Source organism: Strix uralensis, chromosome 20 (assembly GCF_047716275.1).
Source record: "Strix uralensis isolate ZFMK-TIS-50842 chromosome 20, bStrUra1, whole genome shotgun sequence".
In the NCBI taxonomy this organism is placed as follows: Eukaryota; Metazoa; Chordata; class Aves; order Strigiformes; family Strigidae; genus Strix; species Strix uralensis.
The window spans coordinates 8,821,082-8,846,829 of NC_133991.1; the positions used below are offsets into that span (position 1 = coordinate 8,821,082).

General features: G+C 49.6%; 1 protein-coding gene across 1 annotated transcript in view; it reads right to left on the reverse strand.

The window, feature by feature from the left end:
• Positions 1-724: 724 nt before the first annotated feature.
• The window catches only part of SSH2 (slingshot protein phosphatase 2), a 105,049-nt gene continuing 80,025 nt past the window's right edge, over positions 725-25,748 (reverse strand). Inside the window, 10 exon segments of the mRNA XM_074890485.1 lie at positions 725-7,073; positions 8,358-9,201; positions 13,426-13,626; positions 15,971-16,117; positions 17,564-17,610; positions 20,453-20,581; positions 20,707-20,800; positions 22,647-22,841; positions 23,995-24,060; positions 24,824-24,892. Of these exon segments, the coding sequence (XP_074746586.1) occupies positions 5,088-7,073; positions 8,358-9,201; positions 13,426-13,626; positions 15,971-16,117; positions 17,564-17,610; positions 20,453-20,581; positions 20,707-20,800; positions 22,647-22,841; positions 23,995-24,060; positions 24,824-24,892 (3,778 nt within the window). The 3' untranslated portion in view covers positions 725-5,087.

Consider the following 25,748-nt stretch of genomic DNA (forward strand, 5'->3'; position numbering starts at 1 on the left):
CAAGTGGAGAGAAGGCCCCGGGAAGCCTTTCCCCAGTTGGTGCTGGGGGGTGGGGAGCAGGGAGGGACGGGGCACCCCAGGGACACTGCCAGCCCCGCCATGCCCTGATGCTCACTCAGCCCTGGCCCAGCGAGAAGCTTCGTGCAGGGAGGGTGAGGCTGAGCTCCGGGGGATCTGGTCCCCTCCTGCTCGCAGCCCCGCTGCTCCCCACCGCCGGGCAGGCCAGAGGGAGCCTGCCGAGACCTTTGAGACACGCTTGCTTGCCCCAACAGGTGATGCAACGGAGCCGAACCAGCTCAGCTGAGATGGGCTGTTTCCCAGCACAGAGATCCCCTCGCGCTGTAGTTACTCAGGCTTGGATTTGGCTCAGCTCCTGCGCGGGCCACGGTGGGCCGTGGGCCACAGTCCAGCTAAAACCTCGCATACTCCTTTAAGCTTAAACCCCAGGACCCTCCTTGCAGCTCCTCCGCCTGCAGCGAGGGCACCCGGCAGTTTTACACACACAACCCCGACATCTTCCCTGTAACTGCAGCAGGAGCTGGGAGAGCACCTTGCTCGGGGCTCCTTGGCCCTTGCACAGGAGGTCACTTGGGACAGGATGGGTCCATTGACGCCTCAGGCAGAGGACATGAGCGAACAACCCTGCTCTGGCTCCCCGGACCCCTGCTGCTGCCCCGTGCTCCGACACCAGCCCCAATCCCAAGCAGGAGGCAGCACACCCGTGTCATCTTCAAAATAAAACTTTATTCATTCGGTAACAAGAACATTGAATCTGCACGTCAGTGCACAAGTTCACATTTAAAAACAGCGGAACACATCGGTCATAAAGTCTTTAGGGGGAAAGGGGACGATCCCAGCCACCAAGGAAGATCCAGGAGGGGCAGACAGAAGCGCTCCCCTCCCTGGTTTGCAACTCCAGCGCCAGCCGTCCCCGAGGGCTTCTGCTTCAGGAGGTGGTGCAGCCGAACTGCCTGGCCCTGCAGCGATCCCTACGAACCAGCGCACAGACGTCACGTCCATACAGGAAAATACAAGGCACTGGCACCTTCTTTTGTGCCGACAGAGATGTCTGCAGCACTGGCAGGCTGTTCGCACCTCTGGCGGCACTGCTGGAGGGCGACCCAGACCCCTCCTGCGCCAAGGCCAGCGCCTGCCTCTGCCCCACGCCAGCAAGGGCTCAGGGGGACCCTCCCTTAGGGAGAAGCGTCGGGACTGGTGTGGAGCTAGGACCAGATTAAGGCAGGACGCACCGTGACGGGTGCAGGGGACCTGCGGCGGGTATGGCTTCCTCCTGCCGCCGGGCTGGGAGAGCTGGGGAGCTCTGGGAGCCGCCGGGCCCCGGTGCCAATGCCAGTTCCCAGCGTCTTCACTCCTCCCAGGAGGTCCCCGGAGTAGCCAGAGCTGGGGTGGGATCCCTTCCACCAGGCCTTTGCTGGCAGAGGACACAGCTAATCCCTGCCCCACTGAACATCCGAGGGAGCCAGAAGCGGCGTCACCTCCTGACCCTCCTGCCACCCGCTGGGACCATGCCCCTAGGAAGGGGTTGAAAAGGGAGAGATTTGTACATGTCACAACTTCTCAAGCAGACCGGACACACGCACACACACACGCACACCATTGAGTGCAACAGAACGCAGTGTAAAAACCAGTTTCACGCACACACTATCCATTTGTGCAAGGCTCACACGTTACAGTACAGCCGAGTCGGGGCGGGCAAGGGGGGAGGCGATGGCTGAGATATCGTACAGGAGTCAATGTAAACAATAAAGCGTCCTCCGAGAGGGCTTTGCAAGAGACCAAAAGAACAGTTGCTTTGTACAAAAATGCCCTTAAAACAACACGTTTCTCTTAAAACCCCTCTATCAGTGAGGCTTGTCAGCTGCTGAGCATCCTGGAGGTGCTGCTCCCCGTGGTGCTCAGCGGGTCACAAGAAGCTCTCATGGGGTGGCCAAAGGGACCGAGAGCAAGCCACCACCCACTCATGGGCCACCATCATGGAGAAGGGACAACAGTCCCCAGGCAGACCCCTCTGATGCCAGGGACTTGGTGGCTCCACTGCCCAGGCACTGGCCAGGGAGGCCCCAGGACCCCCGCAGAGCTGCATGCAACACGTCTCTCCAGCCTTTCTGCTGCCCAGGTCAGAGCCTCTAGACCTCCAAGACTGCCTAACTCTGCAAGAGAACCGCCTTCCCCAACTCCCTCCGCCTGTCCGCAGGCTTCTCAAGGAAAAACCACAGTTGTGCTGGGCCAGAGCTGAGGACAAGGGGAGAGCAAAGCACCTCCCTGCGAGGGGATTTGCCCCTTCGCTGCTCTCCCCAGCTGAAGCACCCAGACAGCAGCAGAGTGTTAGAAGGAAGCAGCGTTTCTGGTCTGCATGGAAGAGCCTTCCTACAGGACATTTCTCCCAAGATGAAACTGGGCAAAGAAACCTAATCCCCTTCCTCCTCCCTTCTCAAGGGAACGAATTATACACAGGGCTTTCCCCTCCCGAGCAGATCCTTGTCACCAGGACACGCTGCCAGCCAAGCATGCTCCCACCAACACAGGGCAGGCTTGGCAACACCCTGTCCCTTCTGCCTGCAGAGGGGCAGGCAGACATGTCCTTGGGAGCAGGAATGGTGGGTGGCGGCGTCTGGTGAGGTTTGTGGGTGAGGCAAGGACTGAAATTGTCCTTTACAAGATGATATGAGCCACTTGGCCTTTCCACGCTGCCTGCCCAGCTCTGAAGCCAGCTGGAGTGGGCTAGAAGAAGCCAAATGTCTTTCAGCATCCCAAAGAAATATCTGGCCACCTGGGCCAGGGACTTGGGTGACTTCTAGTGACTGAAATGGCCTGGGATGACGTGCTATTTGACCCCAGACAGGGCCCTGCTGGGCTACTTCGGGCTGTGCTCCAGGCAGCATAGGCGACAACCCCCCAGCAGAGCTCAGGCTCCTCAGAAAGGGAAGGATGAAGGGCACAATGCTGCTGGACAAGGACAGACACACGCTCACGGCCCTGTGCCCAGGCTGAGGGCACACAGGCTCTGCTAGGCAGTGCGGGAGGATCCCTAGGAGCTACAGGAGGGCAGCAAGGTGGGATTACTTTGTAAACTGCTAGGCTATCCTCTGCCACAGGTTGCGGGCAAGCTGGGCGGGTTACGGACACCCCTTCCCCAGGGCAGACACATGCTGCTTCCCAATACTCCACAGCGCTCCGGTGCTGTGCACTCAAGATGAGTTTGCCCCGTCAGAGCTCGCAAAGCTCTGCAGCATCAGCACTGCTTTCTAGGCACGGCCCTGTCTGCTGCTTGTCCCACACCGCGTCCTCTCCGTGCTTGGGCTTTCAGCAGCTGGAGCCATTCTGCATCTTCTCTCCGCTTTGCTCCTCCCTGGAGGGCAGGTCTGGGCCAGAGCCAAGCACCAGCTCAGACACGCTCTTCTGCCACAGACCTGCCACGGGACTGCAGACAGGACCCAGAGCTCTCCTGACTGTACAGCCGAGGGCCTTTCTCTCTGCTCCTACAGCACACACACAATTTGCTGACATGCACAGCTGGAAATGAGGAGCTTTGATTTAGCCCAACTGCTCAGGAACCATAAAATAATTTGATAAAATTTGGAGAAGACTCTTCAAACAGGTTCTCCAGGGAAGCAAGAACCTGCAGAATGGCTCGGAGCAGCCAACGGCTTTTCCACGTCTGACTGGCACTTCTGAAACCCAGCTTCAAGCAGGAGGGAGATGGACAGAGATGCAGTCCTCTTCCCGCAGGACTGGAGGAGAAGGGACACATTTGGCAAAGGCTGGCATCAAGGCTCACTTTTAGAAAGGGAAGACAGCTTACAACATCAAATCCACTCCCATTTCTGTGCAGATTACAATGAACAGCACTGAGTCTGAGTAAGGTGGTTTTGTTTTCCAGTTTACAGAATGCAGTCTTGCCCTTTTTTAAAAAAAATCCATAGAAACGACAAAAAAAAATTCTATATAAATACCATATATACAATTTAGGGAAAAAAAACAAAACAAAACAAAAACTTCCAGAAAAGACCTTCCCTCTGGGTCGAGTGTTAGGAGTGACAGCAGAGAGGACAAAGCTTTGCATTCAGTAGGGGCAATACGTCGTGTAACAATTATAACGGCCTCTAGGTTTGGGAGCGACCAGAAGTGCCTGTGAGTGTGGCAGAGAGGAGAGGAAAACTCAGGCAGCACGAGACAAGAACAGCTTTCAGGCAGAGGGGAGGCAGCAGGAGGGCCAAGGACAGATGATATGGCCATGAACTTGGAAGGCCCACAGCAGTATTCAAGTAATGGGAGGGTTAAAACCCTAACGAGGCGTTTGTTTTAAAAGAACACACTGGCTTTGGGCGCTCTCCTCCTCTCACCCGTGGGTCTGGGACAGCCGAGGAGAGGTGAGCTTGGCAGCTTCGTGGGAGTTGTGCTCCACCTCACCACAAATGGGGGCTCTGCACGACCCACAGCAGGAGGCGAGCACTGATCTCGGTGCCAGGCTGTCCGGCGTTCTCAGAGCCCATCCGTCAGCAGGATTTACCCCTCAGTGCTCCTTTTGGGGATGCACCAGCTGAACCAAGCCTGGGGGGTTTGTCCTGAAGCAGCTTTGCGAGTGATCTGCCAGCATCGTGGAGTTCCAGTTTGCAGAAACCAAAGAAAGGCCAAAGGGACCTTGGCACAGCCTTCACATTTATGGGGGCTCTCACCCCAACAACTGCCCAGCACCATTTCAAGGCATGGGGAAAATTCAAGTTAGGAACTAGGATCTGGTTCTAAGCAAAACTCCACCTTGCCGAAGCAAGCCAACATCAAATTTTTGCATGTTAAAGGTGTTCTTTTAAAACAAACTAACAACAACAAAAAAAAAGAACATTTGAGGTTATCTGAGTTAAAAAACTTAAAAAAACCCAAACAGTCCTGCAGTCAGAGTCACACACAGAAGAACCAACCCACACCTACATGCGCCAGGAACAGTAAAATGACAATATATATATAAAATTAACCAATAAAGTGCATGTTCCTTATATTACACCTGCCCCTTATGTGAACGCAACACCACGGGTTCTCAGTAAGAAACCACAGCCGAGGGCTCAGGATCACATTGTATTATAGAGGGGATTGGTTGTTCGCTTTTTATCATTGGTCTTTTTGAGCTTCCTCAGAGGATGAGTTCTCCCGTGCTGCTGCCGGGGTGCGACAGCCAGACCTCGAGCTGGAGACAAGGAGTCCAGGACCTGCACCTGAAGCAGTGGAGGACCCTCCTCAGAGCTAGTCCACGTCGGATCCGTGCTGGAAAACAAACTCTGCTGGCTGGAGCCGCACTCTTTGGCGTACTGAGCTAGCGGCCTCTCCACCGGCTTGCTCTGGGCAATGCACTCGGCTGTTCTGAGCTGTTCCACAAAATGCTTAGCGGGCTCTGGGGAGGAAAGGTGATGCTTTCCACACGCGCTTTCCGAGCTCCTCTCCAACCCCCCCCCACAAGAGCCTCGACTGAGGGCAACGCAGGTGAGAAGCACCGGGTTGGCATCGGAAGAGGCCGACTGCCTCTCGGATAAGTCGTCCTTGGAGAGGCCTAGGCAGTTCAGTTTGGCCAAGGACGCCGAGCGTTTCATGTGGGAGGGTGTGGTGAGCCCCGCGTGCCGGATCCGAGCCTCTATTTCTTTCGCTCGCTGCTTGACCAGCCCGGGGCTGTTGCTGCGCTCCTCCACGTTGTGGCTGCTGGAGCTGCGGGGGAGGCTGTAACACAGGAAAGAGATGTCCAGAACGTCCATGTTTTCGGCACATTGGCTGGTGAAGTCCTCGTGGCTCAGCTGCCTTGAGGTGTCGGTCTCCGCCCCGCAGAGAGGTTTGTGTCTGTCCCTGGGTGGGAGAGTGGCGTCTCCCTCAGTGTCACAGGGCGTGAGTGGCTCATCATCTGTACCCGTGCTCTGCTCAGTGACGCCTTCCAGGTGAATTATGTAGGGGTAAGAAGAGTGATCTAGGCTGGCCAAAGGCGTAGAGGTCACCTGGGCAGAGGGAGAAGCAGCACCGAGGTGAAGAGATAAGCCCCCACCTTCCTCGCTGGGGCTGCCCACAGTGAAGGTGGCCTGCTTGTGTACCGTGTGCTCCGGCAGCGAGAGATTTACCAGCGTCAGAGTTCCGAGACAGGTTGGGGCCTTCTCTGAGCACAATGAAGGGTTCAAGTTTTCATCTAAAGACGGGATGGTGGCAGCCAGCCTGCCCTGCTCACAGCTTGCGTCGGGGCGCTCTGCAGACTTGGCCGTGGGAGCGTATTCGATGATTTCAACTCTCTTTGGGAGGAGGGAGGGCAGGGATGGCTCCTCTGTCCCATCAAATGAGACCACTGTCCTGTGCTCTTGTGCTGTTCCCTCCTGCCTTGGGCTGGGCTCTGCAGGCAAGGACTCCTGCGCAGGGGAGGCAAGGGGTGCAGGCAGGTGTCTGCCTGCAGGCAGCTCTGCCTCGGGAGGCAGCAGCAGCTCCTCAGCGCCTGCACCCTGTGCCTTGTCACCCTCCGGAGCCAGCTCCAGGGGCGGCTCCTCGCTCTTCCCCCGAGGCAGGAGCTCGGCAGCAGGAGAGTCGTTCCTGGAGTTCTTGCGGGTGGGTAAGACGCAGACCGGGGACGTGTGCTGGTGCTCCTGCTCCTGTCTCAAGCGCTCCTCAAACTCTAGGGTGGCTCGTCGGACAGAGCCGGGGCACCACTTAGGCTCAGGGTTGATGGAGCTGCGAGGCTCTTGCTGCTCCCCCCCAGGGCTGCTTTTCTCCAGGTCTGATTTACCAGAAGATGGCTGCAGGGAGGGAACAGGTTCTTGCTCAGCTTGCAGAGGGTCCTTCTTTTCCTGGTGTCCAGCACAGGCTCCTTCGCTCTGTTCCCCCTTTTCTGATGCCCAAATGGCCTCCACTGGCAGGTCATGCACTGTGTTCCTCTTTGGTGTCTGGGTGAGGTTGGCCGAACTGTCTTTCTGCTGGGCAGGTCCTGCTCCCTGGTTGATTGACTCGATCTCTGTGATAATTTCCTTCACAGAAATGGCATTTTCTGAGTGGGATCTTGTGAGGTGGCCTGCGCTAGGCAGCTCGGGGACCTCCTGCAACACAGAAACCGGAGAATTACAAAGTGGATCAGCTGTGCTGACATACAGCAAATGGCAGCAGCTTAAAGGAAATGGGGGTACACGTCCCCAAAGGGACAAAAAGCACATGTGCGAGTGTGTGCGGATAGATTACAAGTGCCATGATCACTAATGTAGAAGCATTGTTGTCTCTGGGACTGCATGTAACATATTCCAGGCTCAAGTTTTACCTAGACAGAGATTTAAGAATTTTTATTTAACTGCCACAAATTCCAAGGGAAATTTAACCCTTTTTTAAAATAAAGTCCAGTTAACAAAAAAATCCTGATGTTGCTAAAAGTGCAGTTTTGAACCGAAAACATGAAAGATTCTGCTCATGTGTGGGAGTGAATAGAAGTGAAGCATAAAGAATGACCAAGCGCTGAAACGCTCTGGTTTCCCAGAGGAAAATGGCCAGAGAGGCTCCCCTATCCGCACAGACGCTCTTTCTGCCAAATCACTGGAGACAGCGTTGGCCTATTATATTTGGAAGACCCTTCTTGCCTCACATGGAGACGGAAAAGATTCAAGCAATGCAGCGTGGAATTTAAATAAGAGAGGCTCCCAGAAAATGATGGCCCTGGACACCACCAATTCCTGTGAGAGTCATGGAGGGTGGAAAGTGATTATAAGAAAAAGGTACCTCAATTCAGAGATTACTACATTTTGCCAGGAACATCTCTCTACCCAGGAGAGAAGTGAGCCACGATGTGCCTGATCCCATCACCCCAGGCCTGGACAGGCTCATTCTCTGCCTCCACCAGTGGAAGCTCTACATCTGCCTTGATTTAATATCCCAATGCTGGTACTTCCCGACCAGGGAAAGGTGCCAGTTTTGTCCCATTCTTTGGTGGCTTTCTCAAGTCAGATCAATATCTGCACAGGTTCAGGATGCTGGCTGGCCTCGCTGTTCAGGGTTCAGCTGCATTAGTGGGTCAAGTCCCACCTATCTGCTCTCCTGATGCAAAACTCAAAAATAAGTTTCTCATGAGAACAGCACAGCAGGTCACGTCAAGGTTGACCCAGCCAGTACCCTGCCACTGCCAGCAGAGAGATGTTTCAGGAAAATGTGCAGAAAAGGGCAAGTATCTAAAAGTGAAGAAAAAGGGAAGCATCTAGCAATCCCTCCCCAAACAGCTACCCTGGTCAGTGAAAGCCAAGGCTAGAAAATCCCCTGTCCACAGCAACCTCACAGCAAGAGAACTACCCGCAGATAGGTTTGAGCAGCAGTTCCTAAAAAAACAAGCAAGTTGTTTTAACCTTTTGTTGTTCTTCATCTGTGGAAGAATCATCTGATGCCTGAGGAGAGTTTCCAGAGCTGTTTCTTCGAGCATCTGCACCCCCATCCGCAGCAGGTGGCACTTCCAGCACAGGCACCCTGGAGACCCCGTTCCTTCCACTCCCTTGCTCCTCTGTCCTGGAATGGGAGCAGGTGCGTGACCGGCTCTCCTGGGAAAGCTCCACGAATTTCTCCAAAGCACTGAAAAAATCAATCCTGTCCGTACTGAGGTCTGTCACTTCTGGCTGGGGATTCTGTTGGAGGCTTGGGGAATTTTGGTTTGGGGACTGGGGAAAGTCTTTTAAGCACGAAGTGAATTCTTCCATGGGAACCAAGTGCACGTTCATATCAGGCTTAAGGGCATCTTTTTCTAGATCGTCCACTGCCAAATCAGGAAACTCTGTTATTTCCAAGGGGTGCTGGAGTTGCATTAAGGCCTCAGAAGCGTGGCAGTTATCGGGGGGGACAGAGTCTACACAACATCCTGTCGTACAGCTATTGATATTGTTCAGGTTCAGCTTGTCCTCCATCTGCTCAGCGTGGAAGTCCTGACATGTAAACTCCAGGTGAATCCTTCTCTCCTTCACACACATCTCCTCGATCATGTTTGCATCCTCTGGGAGCTGCTGCTCCCTGTCCAGCTCAGTTGAGTAGATGGGAGACATTGGTTGCTGGTTGTCGTTGGTCTTCGCCTCTGAGATCTGGTCAGCTGAGGTGGTGATCTCCTTTTTGTTCAGCTCCAGCCCAGACTTGCAGATAGGCTCATGATGGTCTGAGAGGTCACTATCTGAATGCGAGCGCCACAGTTTATTATGCCGCTGTTTGCTGCGGGGAAGAAAGGCAAATGAAAACATTGAGTAGTGTTTTCACATACCAGAGCCAGACCCACCTTGTTGTAAGAGGATGCAATGAAATGAAAAAAAAAGTGCCAAATACTGGAGTCATTGACCACAACTGCAGCTTCATCTAAACAGTTCAGGGCCAAACCTGCTGCTGGACAAGCTGATCCAATAACAAGCCACTTTCCAGCAGCTAAATCCCACGGCACCGTCCTGCTCCACAAACGAGTATTACCCAGCAGTATTTTATCAGTCTACTCAACAAATGCAATACTTAATTGACTACAGAATTTGTGCCTTTCTCAGCCAGCAAGCATTCATTTGCTACTGGGTGAGCAACGACTAGAAGAGACAGGGTCCCTATTCCTGGACATGAGTGGATGGTGGACGCTGAACAAAGTCCAATTTCCCTCGTGGCTCCTTCTTTGAATAGCTTCAGTGATCAGTAACTGGGCTCTGGTAACCAAAGGGTAGGGTGTGGTGAGTGGATGTGGGTGTGTGTAAAACACAGAAGACATCGTCAACAGCCAACCCCAAACCACCACCTGCTTTTCACAGGAAGGAAGCTCAAGAGTTCTCCAGCTCTTGGAAAGCCCCTTTAGGAAGGTCTGAACAGTCACAAGGCCAAGCAACTGTCTGTGGCATTGCACCACCTTCCTGATCTCCACCTGCCAAACAACCCAGCCCATGCCCCTGGGCTTAGAGAAAACAAAGGAGGCAACTTCCCTCAGTGAAAACACACCAGCTAGCCACATCTGCAAGGGCTTTGCTGAGTGACCATGGCCACAGGGCTGTGCTTCCACGGTTTGCCCCTAGGAGGAGAGCAGATACCACAGAAAGGTCCTTGGATCAGCAGGAGACCTTGCAAAACCTCTCCAGTCCCTTGCTAGTTCGAGCAGGCGCTCCCAGACACATCCATTGGCTGCAGTAAGTTAATTAACAGATGCTGTTGAACTAATTACAATGTACCAGCTTAGTTGTGGGTGCCCAACAGCTAAGAAAATAATCCATCGCAGGTTTAAGCTTTCCAACCCCATCATCAGCTACAACTCCCGTATAAAAGACAGGGCAGAATCAGGCCCTTCCAGAAGAGAGAGGAGTCAAGACTAGAGGCCAAAAGGCGTTGCTCTGGGGTGCACGTGCTCTAACGGGTTTTGGAGCAAAGTTTCACACTGGCTGCAGAACCAGGCTTGTCCGTGGGGCAGGTTGTTGCTGAGGCTCTGTATGAGATGCCAAAGATTTCCTACGTCTCTGCTCATGTAACCTGGGGAGAAGTTACTGATGTTTTCTGAGGGCACTTCCTATCCTGGCGCTTCAGTGCTCGAATCCAGCACCCTGCTGCGCATCTGATTTTGGAAGTTAAATTACCCTCGTGTGTGAACAAACCAAACTTGCCTAGCACAGCCTTGATCTGAGAATCAAAACAGGTGTCAACAACTGCTGGGAGAGGTGTATTGTACTAACTTTTAATCTCGAACTTCCTCCAGCCTTACAACCTGCAAGAGGTGCTAAATGCAGGGTCAGAGAACAGGAGCTCACATCCCTTCCCAGAGCCCACAGCCACCTCTTGACCTTCCTGGGCAGTGCCCCCGGTGCCCATGGCAGCCCAGGAGCTCGGTGTGCCAGACACGGCACGAGGTCCGGGGGCAGCACCAGGGCTGGCCAGCTTGTGTCCACACCATCTTTGGACCACCACACTGCAGCCTCTGGTATAAAACTACTGCTGTTGATTCACAAGTTGCACAAGGTGTAGGGATCCCAAACTTATCCATAACTAATAAAATGAACAGGGCTGGCTCAGCCTTTCTGTGTCTATCATCAGAGGGAGGGGACAGTTTAACCCCAGGAAGTATGACAGTCCCAAAGAGCAAAACACGCTTGTTGTTGTGACTAAAAGCAGGCAGGGGGTTTTCATTTTACAGCTGGAAAACATATCCCAGTTGCTATAACCCCAACACAAAACCGTAACTAGATAGTGCGAGCACATGGCTGCCCTCACATACCTTCCCTCTGAAATCGGAGCAGTCACATGAGCATGAATCTGTTGTTTTTTTTGTTTTGGTTTTGTGGTTTGGTTTTTTTTTTTTTTTTTTTTTTTTTTACCTGTCCTGGAATACCGCAGCAATAAACAAGGTGGCCAGAGGGCAAAGCTAAATAACACAGAGAAGAAAGAGGAAAAAACCCAGTTTGGAGCTGAGAGAGAAACGGCGTAAAGAGGGACCATTTTTGTAGCACAGAGAGGCCATTCCTTGCTTCACTGAAGCTTCATTTACTGCGGGCTTTTCAGTGCTACACACACAGATGTAATGTACTGCTCTTGCATTTTTTAAAGCCTCACAAGTAATCCTGTTTGTGTCATTGTATGGGGACTTGCAGAGCAGGTCAGAAGCAGTGGTGTGCTTAAGTGGGAGAGGAGCCACACACCATATAAATGATGGCAGCAAGAAAAATTCACCTCCTGAAAAATAAATTACTGGAAGACAGGAGAAAAAAAAAAAAAATCCTTAACCAAAATGTTTGTACAGGGTCACTCTGCAGGTGTGCCAGCAACTACCAGACTGACAGATTACCTAAACCAACTGCAGGGCTGAGAGCCTGAAGATGTGGTATACCAGCTGCTACCAGCCCAGAGCTCACAGGCATTCACCAACCTGTTGCAAACGATGTTGACGTGTTTTTCACATCCAAAAAGCTTCTTTTTCTCCATCCAGTCTACCCCAGCAAAATCTAATTTCCCAGTCTGCTCAATGCTACATAGCACACCGCACTGGTCAGGTCAAGTCTAGCTCAGAGTTAAGCACTGACCTTTATTAACTGGTGGCAGCAGCACGTTTGGTGTCACACAAGGCACCAAAGCAGGGGTGGTGTCTGTCTCACAGGGTATCAGTCTGGAAGAGCACAATTTCTTAAAATATCTATTCCACTGTGATCTATGCGACTCTACTACTTGGCTGTTTTTTCAGAGAGAAAGGGGGTCATTATGGCAGTCAACCTCTGGGGAGCAGGGGGAAGGCAGGCACAGGAAGAGGTGGAGGACAAAGATCCTGTGGGTGCACCTGATCAGGGAATAAGCTGGGAGGAGCCCTCAGGTTGCTGATCTGTGCAGAGAGGGAAAGAGGAGGCACACTTCAGTGACAGGAGGAGCTTACACCAGGGGTTTGGTATAAAAATTGGGAATCCAAACCTGGCCCAGCAGCAGAGATAGCCAGACTGCTGGAAGCAGGTGGAGAGCAAAGGAGCAATGGTAAGTCATTAGCACAGAAAAAGCCAAGGGAGGTCTTTGCATGTGGATGGGACAGACCCAAAGTGACAAAACCAAGCAGACCACAGAGGTGAGAAGTGTGCCCTAAAGAGAGCCTGAGCTGCTGTAAAGAACAACACAACGCAGGCACCTTTCAACTGCACCACGAAGCTATGAAATAATTACTTTGGTGAAAACACACTAAGAGCCACCTCCTGTGGCAGGAGGCTCAGCTTGGGTAATTCTGCTTGCTTCAGATCTGCTCCCTGGCAAAGCACACCAGGATCCTAAACAAAATACTGTAATCTGGCAAAACAGAGTATCACTACCTCCTTCCAGCTGATCACGTGAAGATGTTGCTTAACACAGCTTACAAATGGATTTCTCAGAAACATGCAATATTTATGTCTTTTTGCTAATCAGGTGATAGGCTTGGGATTACAACACACTTGCCTGTACCCAGGCCCAGCTCCAGACCAGCCTCAGGACTCCATGCAGGAATAAACATCGCTGTTGCAATGCACAGAACATCCTGTCCCCTCCCCTAACACCAACACTTACCGAAGGGATCTAAATAAAACCAGACCAGCTGCTGAGGAGGGGCATGTTCAACAGGGAACTGTAAGGCTGAGACGGAGACAAAGCGAGTTCCCTGCCAAGTGATGTTACAAGCAATAGCAACATCATTTATCTCTGCTGGAGTCTGCACAGCTCTGAACGTTCCATTCGGATGGTAGTTCATGGGATGCTACTCTCCAAAAAAAAGCCATCCTAGAAGCCAAGCAGCCTCTCAAAAGATCTTTATTACACCCATTTTCTCAGGCTCAGCTGAGATAACCCACGAAAACAGAGCGTTATCTTTCCCAAGTCAATCACGAGCTTACATAATGCAGTGATGGAAGTTCTAATTAAAACATGTTTAAGTCTTATGCCTTACCATCAGTAATCAGGGTCATTCCTTCCACTCACCTGGCTAGCAGTATCCCTTGGTATTCCTCCAGCTGCCGCATAAAGCTGGGGTTGGGCTTGGTGACGGTGCGCCGTTCCTTCACGTAGTTGTAAGCCCTGTCCAGGTTCCAGCCGTACTCCTTCATGGCGTAGGCGATCACCGTGGACGCCGAGCGGCTCACTCCCATCTTGCAGTGCACCAGGCACTTAGAACCATTTTTCCTGAAGCAGGAGAAAGACAGAAGAGGATCATTAAATAGAAAACACGGCCTCTGAAAAGCTTAAGAAAATAACAACTTCTTTACCAGAGCATTATCAAACACATTTTCAACACTGTGGCCTAAATTGAAGTCTGGAACGTGATCTGATAATCCAATTTACAAAGTGGAGCAAGACACACAAAGAAAGTGAAGAACAAGGTCTTAATATACTTAACAGATTCTGAAACTTTTATTGCAAAGTGGACAAACATCAGCTGTTTGCAGATATTTATGAAGACTGCTGAAGACCAATATGGCATCCTTGAACTCAGCCCAAATGGCCCACTGGTATCAAGCAGTATTCCAAATAAAAAGGGCATCTATCACACAAACATGACGTCACAGTTTAGAAACACATCCCTGGAAGATACCAAGCAGTTCAGGGTAGCCTCCAGCACAGAGATGATGTTCTACTGCAAACTTCTGACAGCATATTATTGAGTTTGGCAACTGGCTGGACTGCTTTACTCAAGTGTTTGAAACCCACCTAGTCCCATCCACATCTGAAGACACCGGTGGGTGCAAATCCAGTCAAAAGCCCTGTGGACCAACCTGGCAGATTTTTGTCGATACCATTTCTGAGGACTGTGTGTAGGTAGAAAGCTCCCCACCCTGTTCTGTTTATAACAGTCCTTCACCATGGTACCTGTCTAAATGCAAGCGAGAGGAAAAGATGAACCTCCCCGCGGCTGGAGGCAGAGACCTCAAATGACGGCTGCAGCGCCCTGCTGCAATCAGACAGAAGATCCTTCCACTTTAATTCGTCTTTTCTCATTGAAGGGAAAGCAAACAGTGCCTTTGAGTGCAATGAGCAGCTACTCTGCTTGGTGAGGCTCGTATAGAGCCTGAAAGGGCAGCCAGTACTCTGCTCCAAGGAATTAAAAAACATTTGTCTGCCATGAAATATGAGGAGAAGGCTACGGCCCTTCTCTGTGAACTCCGTGCGCCGGGCAGCATTGGCACAGAGCAGGCTGAGAGAACGTGGGTTTGGCACCTTTCATTTTCTCCTTTAAGTGCTAGGTTTTCTGGATTGCCAGCTGTGTAAAGTTCCCACAGGACAAACCAGGAGGCCAGAGAGCACACACGGTCATGTGCCTCGACAAGCTCAGACCTCAGCTGCTCGCAGCTGTCTGAGCCTGTACCTGCATCCACACCCCCCAGACACTCAGAGATGACTGCACTGTTTGGGGTATAAGGGGTTATAGCAGCCTTTAGACTGCTCAGAGACTTTCTCTACTTTGCAAATCAAATTAGTCAAAGCATTGCAATGCTTCTGGTGACTAAAATAAAGCCCAAACACAACAAGCAGACAAGGCAAAGAAGGGGGTACAGTAATTGCCCCAATTTGGAAGATTATTAACTTACATCACCTCATACACAGTACTGAGGCCCAATCATTTAAACTTCAATGGAAAACATTCTGGGCAGGAGAATACTTCTGAGGATGGCAACAATTCAAAATCAATACTTAAGGGAATACGACGATGTCTTTTAAAGAAATAATCATATATAAAGTAAGTCTTGAGCCACAGTCAAACAAGTCAGCTTTCAAAGGCTATGAGTAATTGCAAGCACCAGCTATGGTTAAGAGATGACAGACTTCTACAATGGAAATAATACTTTAAAGGCAACATACTGCCAATCTGCTTTCTGACCAGTTTTCCCTTAAGAATGCTGCTGAATTAACTGGAGACAGCTCATATAACTGGGATGCAGCTCCTTGCAGTGAAAAGGCCCTACTTTCAGCATCCGCTATCAGATTACTCACTGGAACTGACAGCTCAGAGACCTACACAGGCATTTACTCCTGTTAAAGGGAAGAGTTTGCTCTGGAGCATTACGCTACAAGAAATCACTTCCAGACTGTGGGTTTCATTGTACAACCTCACAATGCAGAGAACAACTTATGTTTGTGTTTGGCTGATAAGGTTTTGCTTCTTCCTTTTGTTAAACCCTGCTCGATTTGTTACTGCCCTTTCCTCCCACCAGCACCTCTGCAGATCCACTGCACTTCCTAAGCAGCAGGTGAACTGTTAGCTCTCTAGTACAGGAATCATCTCCTCCACTGTTTGCCTGGACTGCAACTGGGCAGAAACCCCTCACTAGTCCTACCTGCTCCTTGTACAAGCACCCACAAGAATGAAAACTTGCAGAAGGCAACTCCAACACTTAAGACAGAAACTACAAAATGGAAATGCTTTGATCCTACGTAGGCAAGGAAGAAAAGTAAAGAAAATCAGCAGGAGAATATAAAATGCTTAGTGTACATCTTCTAAATGTATTTGTTCTGTTCTGAAAAGACTTACTTTGCCTTGGAGATGAATTTGTAGGTGTCATTCCAGTAAGCCAGAAGATCTGTTGCTTCTTCATCATATACCCGAATATTATGGTATTCGAAGAGTCCAGGGAAGAAGTTATCTATTTCTCGAGTCACATTCAAAATATAGCGTACCCTGCATGGAAACAGACAACAGATAAAAATGCGGAGTGTGCAGAACGCAGCAAGTTCAGAGAAGTATCACAGCTGCTACACAACAGCCTTGCCTTGCTTTGCGAGTGGCAAAACTCAAAGCATTTGAAGTTGCAGTCTTGAACACACCTCCTTGGAAACCAGGACGTAATGCAAGGAAGCAGCGGCTTTGCCGAGGAATGTAGAGCCTAGCCTCTGATAAAAGGGCTTCCATCTATACTGGATAGAAACTTCCTCTACACTACGTCAGGTTACACTGCTTGCCCACCATCTCTCTATTCTAAGCGTCGCAGCAGCTCCTGCACCAACTGTTCAGTCAGTGTCTGGACACTTTCTCAAAGCCCCTTTGTGAGTCCCTCCTCCTGCTGCACTAACAACACAGGAAGATTGAAGGCATAAGCTCTTGAGCAACACTGTAGTTAAATAAATGCATTAAAATAACTACAGAGAGATGTAACAGACAATGAGCCACTGGGGAGGATTTATTTCTTATCCCTAAATTTTCTGGAAAGGAAACTGCTAGAGAAAGCATATGGTATTTATGTACACTACATCCAGTATTTTTAGCCCTGAGGGTTACTCTTAAGATGCTTATGAACCGCACTCATGCTGGGATATCAGACAGAACAAGAGCATCGCAAGGGAGTGACATCCCTTTTCCCTAGCAGGTATGAGAGCACTGGCAGTCAAGTAGGACCTGGGCTGACCCAAGGAAACTGCAGCAGACCCTGAGCTGAATGAGGAGAGTCAGTTTTGCCAGGCTGATTCTCCGAGGTACAGAAGCATGCTATCAATTCAACTCAGCAGAGTGATTAGTTTTTTCCACTGGATTGGCACAAATAAACCAAACCCATACATAATGATTTAATTGCAAAATCTTGGTGCTTAGATCCACCTGGCCTAGAGAAAGAACACACTAAGCTTAAGCCTGGAATGTAAAAAGGGCAGGAGACAGAGGAACCCATCAATGCTAAGCCTGAGAGCTACAGGACTTCCTACTGGGCCCCACCCAAAGCAACAAACACTCTTTTACAGATTTTCCTTCCTGCCACAGTCCGGAGGTCCAGACTCCAAAGCGCCTCTGTAACCTTGAGACCTCAGTCCAGAACAACGGGCTGGAGCAGAGGGCACAGAGCCAACTACGCAGCATCCAGTGAAGTAACTGTAGCTTTTTGCTCCTTATAGCTATGAGATTGCTGGCTTCCTTTGTTCGCCGAGGGGATGTCAGTCAAGGTCAGGGTACAAGATTCTTTTACTTTAGGGTGCCTGTTTGTGGGATGCCAAGTTTGGAGGAAGCAAGAGCTTGTTCTGATCTGCAAACCCTTTAGTGAGACTCAGGTTACACAGCAGGTATGGAATAGAGTTTGTTGCACAGACAAGTGTTGAGGCCAGGCTCTTGCTTTTAAGCTGATGGCCTGAAGCTACTTACCCTCTGTTCTGCAAGTCTTCCAAATTGGAGGCGTTCCATTCCGAGCCCTGCAGGGAAAACATGCAAAGGGACACATCAACCAGAAGGAAGGCATGGCCAGACAACTGATGGACAGAGGGATTGTCACCAGTGAACTAGAGGAAGAAGCTGGTCAGCCAAGTGTTGGAGAGCTGGGGGTCTTTCGAGTAAAGGGGTACAGAGAAGAGTGGTAACAGGGCTGATGTTCAGCACCTTATCTCGCCCCATTAACCAAATCTATTCTGAAGCAACAAGCAGCTCTGCGAAGCAGGAGCCCAGCACCATAGGTTGGCACTTCCTGCAAACGCCGACAAATCAACGTCAAAGACAAGACCACTCCACCCTTTCCCTTGAGGCTGCTGCCAGCTCTACCCTGCAGAAGAGAGACTGCCTGCATTTAAAAACCATCCAGGTGCTCTTTATACATGAAACACCCATCACACATCAAAGGCAGCAACACCGTAAGCTCACTTGGGTTACACCTCTTCTCCCCATGTTCAAAGCCTGTGTGAGCAGAGAAGTAAACACATTTAACCCTGGCTAGCTAACCTTTGTGGTAGATGCAGGGCCTCCAAGTTGCCTGTTTCCTGCTCAAACACATAAAGCCTGACCAAGGACAAAAATCACTCAAAGGCTTCCTTCAAAATTTAAGGTGCACAAGCTATCTGCTTCCCTGACCTAAAATAGCTCCTAAATAGAAAGACAGTTCAGATGGAGTAAGCAAGAGGGACCCAGGCAGCATTTCCATGACCGGCAGAACAGCCCTGCTCATGGCTGCTCCCACACCACAGGCTTCTGTATCACCCCAGGGCCACGAGAGGTACAGCCAGGGCCCTTGGAGCATACCCACCACCTGCCTGCAAACCCCGTCAGCCTGAGAGCGAGAACCTCCCAGTCTTGCAGAAGCAGCAGTGTCCACCCAGAGGATGGGTTGCTGCTTGCCCCAGAAAGCGTGCATAGGCACCCCGTGTCTGAGATGGGGGAGGTCCAAGAGCTCTGACTCACAGGCACGCACTTGTAGAAAAGCCCTGAGCACTCAGCCTGCGGAGATGCACACGCACAGGAAAGGGCTGCGTTACTATTCTGGTAGCTACTGGGGACAAGTCTGTTGTCTTGCCTTGACACTCCAGGAATACAACAAACAAAAACCAGCTGGTTCTTCCCAAATGGAACTACTTCCAAAGAGAATTCATCATAATGAGGACATGTTCAAGGGTTCAGCACAGATGAGACTCTGAATTCCGAGCAGAATAAAGGGGCAAATGTTACGTGTCATGGTAGCCCAAATTTCAATGGATTCCATTGCCTTCAGCCACAGATCAGGTCAATCCCAGCAAAGCCCAGAGCTGTGCACGATCTGAAGGAGGGTTATGGGGGTCTTGCTAATCAGTATCTGCCGACAAACATATTTTGATCCCTTGTTGTATTTACCCTAGCCCTCCAGACTTAGCTTCATGTCATCTCTTTCTGGCCAAGGAAGAATACTTTAATTCAGGCCTGGGAACCACCAGTTTCCACGGGTATGGAGAACAATGCTGCAGTGGTGAAAGCCTTTCTCCTGTCCTTTGATCTGCAATCAGCACCATCATCAGGTCTCATTTTCTGCTTAGTTGTTTTAGCACTCTCTAAGTGGGATCCCACAGGGTTCTTGCCTCCACCTGAAAGGAAACAGCTCCGTGCCTTCCAGAGACCTCACTGCACGCCTTTGCCTTGCAGTATACACGCTCCTGAATTAAGCTGACGCCCAGCCCCAGCAGCACTGCTCCTCACTGCAGAGAGCAGCTTTGCAAATACTTCTATTGCACACATTAGCCACAGCTCTTCTCCTTGGTGCTGCCTGCAAGCCTTGTTTTATAGGTCTTGTTCCCATTAAATGCACTCAGAGCCAAGGCTCCAAGCCTTGCACTGGACTGAACTGCCTGTACTGCTTTTGACTAGTACTGTAAGCCTTCAACACATCTCTCTCCAGAGAACACATAGTCAAAAAAAAAAAAATCCATTACATTGTAGGTACTTTAAGTTTCCTTGCTCTACCCCACCACAATTTCTTGGGAGCACTCACATACATATACACCACCCCTTCTGAGCCACGGCACTAAGCTTCAGCAGACTGGGAGAGGCCCTCTCGGTTTGGAAAGCCCAGCTGGCCCAAGAGGAATGGCTTTGTTTAAAGTTGAGCCAACCTCATAGGCTAGACAGCCCAACCAAACCTGTGTCCGTTGCTTCAGGGCTGGGAAATGCAGCGGAGTGCTGACTCGCCAGAAGGAGGTGCAGTAATTAGACAGGCCCCAGCAGCAATGAAAGGCAACTAACCAAGCAAAACATTAAAAAGCAAAATGTTTAGGTTTCCTTAAGTGACTTATCTCCAGGATTCTTTGTTAAACTCCTCTGTTCCTCCCGGATCATATGAACTCAGAGCTTTCCATGACACAAGAGCGTCATTCCACCTGAATGCTACACAGCTCTCCCCAGCGACTCCCCTCCCTCTTTGCTGTAGCTACGCCCTTCCTAAACACATGTATGCTCTAAGAACTTGGCATGTGGGTACCCTTGACAGTTAAAGCTGCAAAACTGTTCTTGCATCAATGGAGACAGCCCTGAAAAGTAGTTAGAATTAAGACTTTTCCCCTTCTATCCTCTAGTGACAGGGTCTACAGCTTGGCTGGTGTTGTACAGCAAACTTTAGTACAGCCAAGAAGCTGGGCTGCTCTTGTTCAATAGCACTAGTGTCTTGCTTAAGAGTACGTGACCCCAGGATGAGCCAGTCTCTCCTTCAGAGTTCCTTTAAGTTTCTCCAGAGGCCTCCGTGTCAACAAAGCCATAGTGAAAAGTGTTAGGTGTGTTTACTCTTGAATTCACTGTTAGACTTACCAAAAAGACATGATCAAATATCTGCGTGGGGCTGTCCATCTGCCCAAGGATCACTATCATTTCATTGTCAATGAACTCCTTGAACTCCCGCAGGTTACACACCATCTGCATCTCCAGCTCGGTCCGTATCTGGGTGGGGAGGAGGAACACGAGGAAGCCATGTGAAGTTTTTGTTCTGGCCTTTCTTCACGGTAAAGTACAGAGCTCTCTAGTTTGCACAACAACACTTCCAGTGCTGCTCCCTCACCACTCACCTCTTTTGATGTGATGTTCTCCAAATCTTTCTGCATCATGATCTCCCTTAACTTGGTCTTAATTAGCCGTTCTGTGCGTTCCCGCTCAGTTGGGCTATCAGAAGAAAGCAACAGAGTGACTGGGAGGGGAAACAAACTGAACTCATGGCATTTTTAAGCAGGTATTGTATAGACTGGATACTCTGCAGAGTCTCAGATACTCACACTACTTCCCCCAAGCATGTCCTCAGCTGGAGGGAATTCAGGTGACTGTAAAGCCCAGTTTAGATTCCCAGTTGCATATGGAAAAGACCAACTGAATGCTCCTAATCCACTGTAGTCATCCAGAGAACCTCTGGTATTTGGTAAAATTTAAATTGGGAAGGCTGCATTATACTCTCTGGAGCAATATCTAAGCCTCCCTCTACCTTTCTTGGAAAGGTAACAGCTCCAAAGCTCCTTACATGGAGAAACGAGGGCAGCTAAGCCTCTGTGCATTCCTCCAGCCTCTGCTGCCAGGGCCCTTATCACCAGCTGCAAAAATAGCCTGACTAACACCAGGGGAAGTTGCAAGAGAGCAGCAGCACAGAGCTGTCTCACCCATCATCTTTAGAAGGGACCCAGCAGTAACATCTCGCACCGCCTTTCTTCTTTCTCTGGAAGGCTGCCAGGATGATGACTGTACAGACACTTCTCTGCTTTACAAGTGTCCAACTGGTTGTCCACAAATAAAAATCATGGAAGTTCCTGGTCCTTTTAACCTCACACATTACTTCAGGACTCAATTAAGAGAATGCTGTCTAGGTGTCTGGAGGAAACCATACAATTGCTGCCACCAGGGAAAGGGTACATTACATAAAATTTATATATGAAAAACTACAAGGGAATATTAATCTGACAGCCTGCCAAAACTTTTCAGGCACCCTCCTTGTACATTAAAAAACAATCAAGTGTGAAGACTTGTTCACAGCTGAACAACTGCTTAGCATTATTATTGACTCACTGAACTTCAACAACAGGAAATATCTGGGAGCATAAATCAACCAATAGCACTATTATACTGGGAAAGCAGCTGGGGCAAGTGAAGTAATTTCCACTACTACAAACCGGGCAACTAAGCCCTCACACTTGGCATCACATCTGGACACAGACTACCTTTGAGGTTATATGGTATCAGTACCATCAGCAATTACTACAGGGGTTGTAAACCTTGAATGTTGATATAGCCTGTACATTTTCCCTTTCCAAACTGTCTATCTACCCACCCCAGCCACTGTTTTGGACTATGTATCACCAGATATCCCCACATTTAGCTGGAGACAGTTTGGGACCTATATATTGTCCTGTTCCACACTTGAGGAGCTCCTCAGGATGATGAAAAACTGTACTGTTCTTTGTCCCCATTCTCGGGTGTATCAGATGGGTGCCTATGAGGATGCTTCTGAGCTCACAGTCTCAAAAGTCCATACATAAACATTTCACTTTACAGCAAAATTAACTGAGTAAGGAAAAAAAGACCACGTTACTCCAAACATGTGCTCAGACATGCGCTAGCGTAAGAGCAAAGTTCAGAGAAACCTGTTCCTTCCAGGAGACACTAGGCCTGGAAACCAGAGGACAAAACCAGCTAAGAGGAAGGCCTAGGTACTAGAATACACCACACCTCTCTCTCACCAGTAACACAGGACTTACCTTGCAGAAGCAAACATGTGCAAGCCTAAAGCCCAAGATAAACAACTAGACTGAAAACAGGCTGGAGGAGATGCAAGAGAGCCCCAGGAGGGCTAAACTTCCAGTGCTGGTATCTACCTAACCAGGGGTCTGCTTATTACCTGGAACAGGAAGCTTTTCCTCGTTAACACCTAATTAAGAGTAATCACTTGTGGAAACTGTCTCCTCATTTGGATACTGCAGTGCTTGACAGCCAAACACTTTGGCTTAGCAGAGCCAGACCAACTTACACATCTGTGAAGAGGGCGGGCGAGTCGGGCCGGTGGGACTGGACATCTTGCATTGCATTCCACTCGTTTACTGACAACTGGTCGGAGTTGATATGGCTCTCATAGTAACTGACCCACGTGAGGAAGAGGCTCCCTGGGTAGTAATTGTTGAGTCGTGCCACCTCACAAGCCTTATGTAAACTCTGCAGAGCAGACCTAGAAAGGGAAAAATACTTGCAGGATTATAATTTCTTCCTCAGGTTGGTATCAAGCACAAAGCAGCAGCCAAATCCAGGATGCTGCTCACGTCCCATCAGTTGGTACAAAACCCAGTCCTACATGCAACAGCCCCTGGCACTAGGCACAAGGCTGTCCTGCACGGGTGTGGATAACCACACACTGCAAGAGCTCGTATGCCTTAACTGAAGTATGCCAAGACAAGCCTGGATGGCAGCAAAGGCACCCACAATTCAGAGGGGCAAAACCATCTGTGTCTCTGGCTCCAAAGACTGCTATAACTACCTAAACCATACGTAAGATGCAGAGTTTGTGTCCAAGACAGGGTGCTCTGACAACTACTGTAACATCAGCTCCCCTGTGTGCAGGGCAGGGAGACCAGGAGAGCTGCACAACCAAGGGCTTAGGACTTGACTTTACTGAGGTGTTTAGGTGTCTGTCCTCTCTCACTGCATGAGGGATGTCAGAAGTTTCTGCAGCTGCTGCTGGGAAACAAATCCCCGCTCTCCTATTTTTAGCTTGTTTTAAATCTTTGACTAAGATCAGAAGGATCCAGGTCAAAATCACTGGGGTGACACAGTAGCATGACACCCTGACAGGCAATGTATTTCTGCAATGCAAAGAAGCTTGAGCCAGAAATACTTTCATGGCCACTACATTCTTACATGAGCCACCCCAAAAGGGGAGAAAAATGCAGGCAGCTTCTCTTTCCTTCTCACTATCACAATGAACATATCTCACTGGAGACAGAGACTCCTAAAATATGCACAGCGTGTATTTCCTTATTTATGACAAATAAAAAAAAATGAATGTATTTCAAACACATGCTCAAAGCAATTCTGCTTTGGAGAGACTCAAAGCAGCAGCCCTTTGCAAGGAAAATTACCCTATTCCTTCCTGCCCCCAGCTGAGACAAAGGTGTGGCTGCTGCAATATTATAAACTCACTGCTGTACACCAGCACTTGCATGTTTTTTTATTTTGGTATGAAACTTCCTTCCCTGTCTCTGAAGCAGACTTCTAGCTGCTTGAGTAGGTCTCAAGATACCAATAATGCAAAGCAGCACCTGCTTTTTAAAAGCTCAAACACCTTGGAAAAAGGATCACTGGGACAGATTATAGTAAGTACTTACCACATTGCCTGTACAGACACTGGCTTGAATATATGAACCCTGTTATCTGTCGATACGCTGAACCCTCTGGAGAGAGGAAAAAAGGCACAGTAAAAATGTGTCCAAAAAGCCACTTTTTTAGTTAATAACTGATCGTTTGTAGCACATTAGAAGAGCAAAGGACTAGCCCTATGCATACGCTGCTGAGTTCAGCTAGTAAACATATCAGAATAGCAGGCTAAAAGCTCTAAGGTAACTTTTTTAAGCAGCTGCTGTTCAGCAATGGAACTAAGACAGTGGGACAGTGCTGGGCTGGGCTGTTTACCTTGGCAACACAAATTCAGTGCCACAGCTATAGTGATCCTGGGGCAGCTACCAAGGAAAGAAACGTCATTCCACGCACTGCACTGGACAGCCTTTGTGACTGGCACAAACAAGAGTCTGCAAGTCAGGTGTCTATTTGGCAGAGAAACATCATTCTTATTTTATGTTCAGCCGAACGCTGCCTGCTGGAAGCGTGATGGAGGAACACATAATAGGATCCCTTTAAGGAGCTTTCACTACACACCCACTCACCACTAAAAGCTCCTTTACTCCAGCTTAAACACACACATAAGCCGCTGTCTCAGTGCGTGTTTATTCACAGATAAGTCAATTATTGCTGTTCCCTGCCATAACCACTGTGATTTAGGGCCTTTGAGCCTACTAACTCGATACAGGTCAACAACCAGGAGGTCTGCTGGACCTGTTAGAGCTCTGCAATCATTTGAATCCTTCCCCATACACCATGCTGTAAGCTCACACACGGAGACCCTCTGCTATTGACCTAGAACATAAAAAAGACACTCACCCATCCCCATCCAGGTGAATCAAGGTGTCACTCCACAGCGGCAGCACCAAGCCCATTGTACAAGTGCTACTGTAGTAAGAAAGAGAAGGTCAGCTAATCTACTACAGCACCATGCTATTATTCTAATTTTACAGCAATGGTTGCATATTTTTGTACTCGTAAGAAAAAAAAACGAAAAATCCCACAGTTGCTTCAGGGACAAACAGTGCCAGTGTTGTTCTACAGGTGTCTGGCAAGGATCATTAACTGGATACAGGGTACAGCAGTACTCTTCCAAGCAAGCTAAAAGGGTTAACATACGCCCAGGAGAAGAGCAAACAGGGTTCAGAAGCAGCAATCTCTGTGCGGAAGTTCAGACGGGGCTCCCAGTCTTCAGTCAGCTCAAGCCTTTCTTTACAGATTAGTCTCTCTCAGGCTCAAGTGGTTTGGTTCTAGCTCTGTTTTTGCAATCCACAGCTTTGTTTTCTTGTTTGTCCCTCAGCCACAGCTGCTGGGATGTGGGATCAGTATAGTGTAATAGCAGGGTGACTGGCAGCACAGTAGGTTAGCAATCACAGCCTATCACCCGTTGTTGACTCCTGCCCCTTCTTTGCCCTCCCACACCTCGAGGATGATGGCAACAGCCAGCAGACACAGACACCTCTTGGCAATCCCACTCCTCTCTCAGCTGCTTTGACCTCTTTGCCCTCACAGTCACCTGCTTTCTATAAGGCTGAGCAAAAAGCCAAGTTAAAAGCAGAAGTCAAGCAATGGAAAAAAGGCAGGGGCGGGGGAACCCCAACACAACCTGCACCGGGTCGTCAAATGAAAAAGCTGAATCTCATAAACCTGTAAAATTGGTCCATAATCAAAGCAGCATCTTGATGAAGAACTGGATTCAACTGCCTCCTGCTCTGAGGCTTTGCACTATCTGCTCTCAAATTTC